General features: G+C 36.0%; 1 protein-coding gene across 1 annotated transcript; it reads right to left on the bottom strand.

Moving 5' to 3' along the window:
* On the bottom strand, positions 1-522 carry LOC149248115 (caffeic acid 3-O-methyltransferase 2-like). Its single transcript, XM_089447744.1, has one exon. The coding sequence runs from the start codon at positions 520-522 to the stop codon at positions 1-3; it is 522 nt and encodes a 173-aa protein (XP_089303870.1).
* Between the last annotated feature and the right edge of the window lie 2232 nt (positions 523-2754).

Genomic DNA, 2754 nt, shown 5'->3' with positions numbered 1-2754 from the left:
TTAATGGTGACCAACATTACAAATCTGATTACCAGTTATGGGAAGCATAGTGGCAATGACATGAAGCAGATCGAGATTAATCCCACAAATGTGTGAATGTTCCTTAACAATGATGGACAAGGTAGAGCCCATACCTCCTCCAACATCTACCAGCATCGCCATACTCTTAAACCCATCTTCATACATCTTCGCCACGGAAGTCATGATGGATCTAGTGTTAATGGCCATGGCCTCATTGAAAATCTCATTGAATTTGGGATTCTTGCCAAGGTATTCCCAGGGATCCATACCATGAGCTTTGTTAAATGTGTAGTAGCCCTCCAAGACAGATTCGTGCAAATGTTGAAAGACTTCTAGGTAGACATTGTTTTCTATCAGGAGTAGGAAAGGCCCACATGATTGCTCATTTCCTCCATGCACCAATAGCTTCAAAATGCCCATCAAGCAGAACTTTATTTTCTTGGTGTCTGCATCGTCTAGCTGATCGCCCTCTTCTTGTTTAGAGAAAACATCATTGACCATGATTGCCCATGGTTTACTATGTTCAAATGTGTTAACCATGGTTTGACCAATTTGACCATAGTTTTCTATCATAGATTATAGTTGTCCATGTAGACAATGAATGGTCATGGTTGAAAATGTTCAACCATGTGACCTTCATTGAGCATGTTTGACCATTTTAACCATGGTTGACCATGATTTTCCAAGCTCAATTATAATTGACCTAAGATTACCATGGCTGGTGATGGTTGACCATCGTTGACTATTGTTGACCATGGATAACTAAAGTAGACTATGGTTGACCATGTTTGACTATGGTCAATCATACAAACTAGAGTCAATAATGGTTGATGATGGTTGGCAATGTTAACCATTGTTATCTACGGGCTACCATAGTTGACTATGCTCAACCATAGTTAATGATGTAGTAAACCATGTTGACCTTAGTTGACTATGATTGACCACAATGACTATGGTTGACAATGGTTCACTATGGTTGACAAGGTTAACTATGGTGACTATGGTTCATAGAATATGACCATAATTGCTCATGGTCAACTAGGGTTGATAATGGTTGTCCATGGTTCACTATATGCTAACTATGGTTGATCAAAGATTACCATGCTTTCTCATGGTTGACTATGATTTCCTATGGTTGACTAAAATTGACATGGATGACTATGGTTGACCATGGTTAGCCTTAGTCAACCATGATCAATTTTGGTCTACTATGATGAACCATGGTTTGATTTTTGTTTGTCATACTACAATGTCGATATTTTGTTTGTCACATTACAATGTTGATTCTTGTTTGTCATATTCTGATGCAAATTTTTTTCTCATCACTTGTGATGTCAACTTTTGTTGATCAAATTGTGATGCAAATTTTTATTCTTTCTAAGATTGCATCATTGATTTTTTTATACATTATAACTTTGATGTTTAAATGTCACATTTTGATCTTAACTTTTTAACATGGTTATTTATTGTCAATTGTGGTTGACCATGGGTGGACATTCTGGACCATGGTTGTTAATGTTTAACTATAGATGAATATGGTTTACCATGTTAACTATGAATTTCCATAATGACCATGATTGACCATAATTGAGTTGGCTTGACCATGGTTGAATATGGTTGCCTCATTGAAAAATGTTATAAAAGTTATGTTAATATATTAGTATGAAAGTTATATTACTATTGATATTATCAATAACCCTATTAATAAACATTTTTAATATCAATATCAATATTAATATTTATATTAATCCTTTTTAAACTTAAATATTAAATAATCCTTAAGTCCTTTTAGATATAAACCTTAATAAACCTTATTTTAAAATCATATTAATAAATCCTTTTAAACCTCATTAATATTAATACAAAAAGATTTCAATCCTTGGCTATGGTTGACTATAGTTGAATATGGTTGATTATCACAGTTGTATCCATCATCTGACCAAACAATCCAACAAGTATATTTCTCATCGAGATTGCCTTACATGTTGCTTCACTGACAACCATGTATTCTAGTTTTGTCAAGTTGAGTGCCACAAACCTTTGGACCCAACACTGAAAATTCCACTGATGTACTCTTTCGGTCTAATGGACTTCACGCCCAATCTGCATCTATGAAGCCACATAGCTTCACTGCCTCTATTCATCTATACCATAGTACAAACTGGGTAGTTCCTCTGAGGTACTGTAGAACATGCTTAGCTGCCCTTCAAAATAATTTGTTTGGCATAACCATAGTTTTTCTTAGCTGGTTGACTACATAGCACATATCTAGTCATGTGTTCACAAGATACATTAGTGAACCCACCAACTTCCAGTAAATAGTATCATTGACTTCCTCACCTAAAGTTGCATCCTCTTTCCTCCAGTTGGTCGCTAGAGGTGTCTCCATGGGTTTTCAACTATCCATGTGGAACCTCTGAAGTATCTAGTTGGCATACTTGCCCTGAGAGACAAACAATTCCCCATCACCTTTCCATACTTCCAATCCGAGGAATTAGTGCATGAGACCCATGTCCTTCACTTAAAACTCTCTAGTAAGGTCCTCCTTGCAAGATCTGATAAGTTGTTCATCACCAGTTAAAATCAAGTCATCAACATATAAGACAATAATAAAAAAATTACCTTCTACTAAGATATGATAGAGGTTTGTAACCGCTTCACTTTTGGTGAAGCCCCAAACTGGTGAGATAACTATCGATCCTGGTGTAGCAAGCACGGGGTGCTTGCATGATA

The sequence above is a fragment of the Pinus tabuliformis genome, chromosome 7 (assembly GCF_031772625.1).
Source record: "Pinus tabuliformis cultivar Carrire ecotype Pingquan chromosome 7, CPIR1, whole genome shotgun sequence".
Lineage (NCBI taxonomy): Eukaryota > Viridiplantae > Streptophyta > Pinopsida > Pinales > Pinaceae > Pinus > Pinus tabuliformis.
Note: the sequence above shows the minus strand (reverse complement) of the source record. Positions and strands in the feature narration are given on the sequence as shown.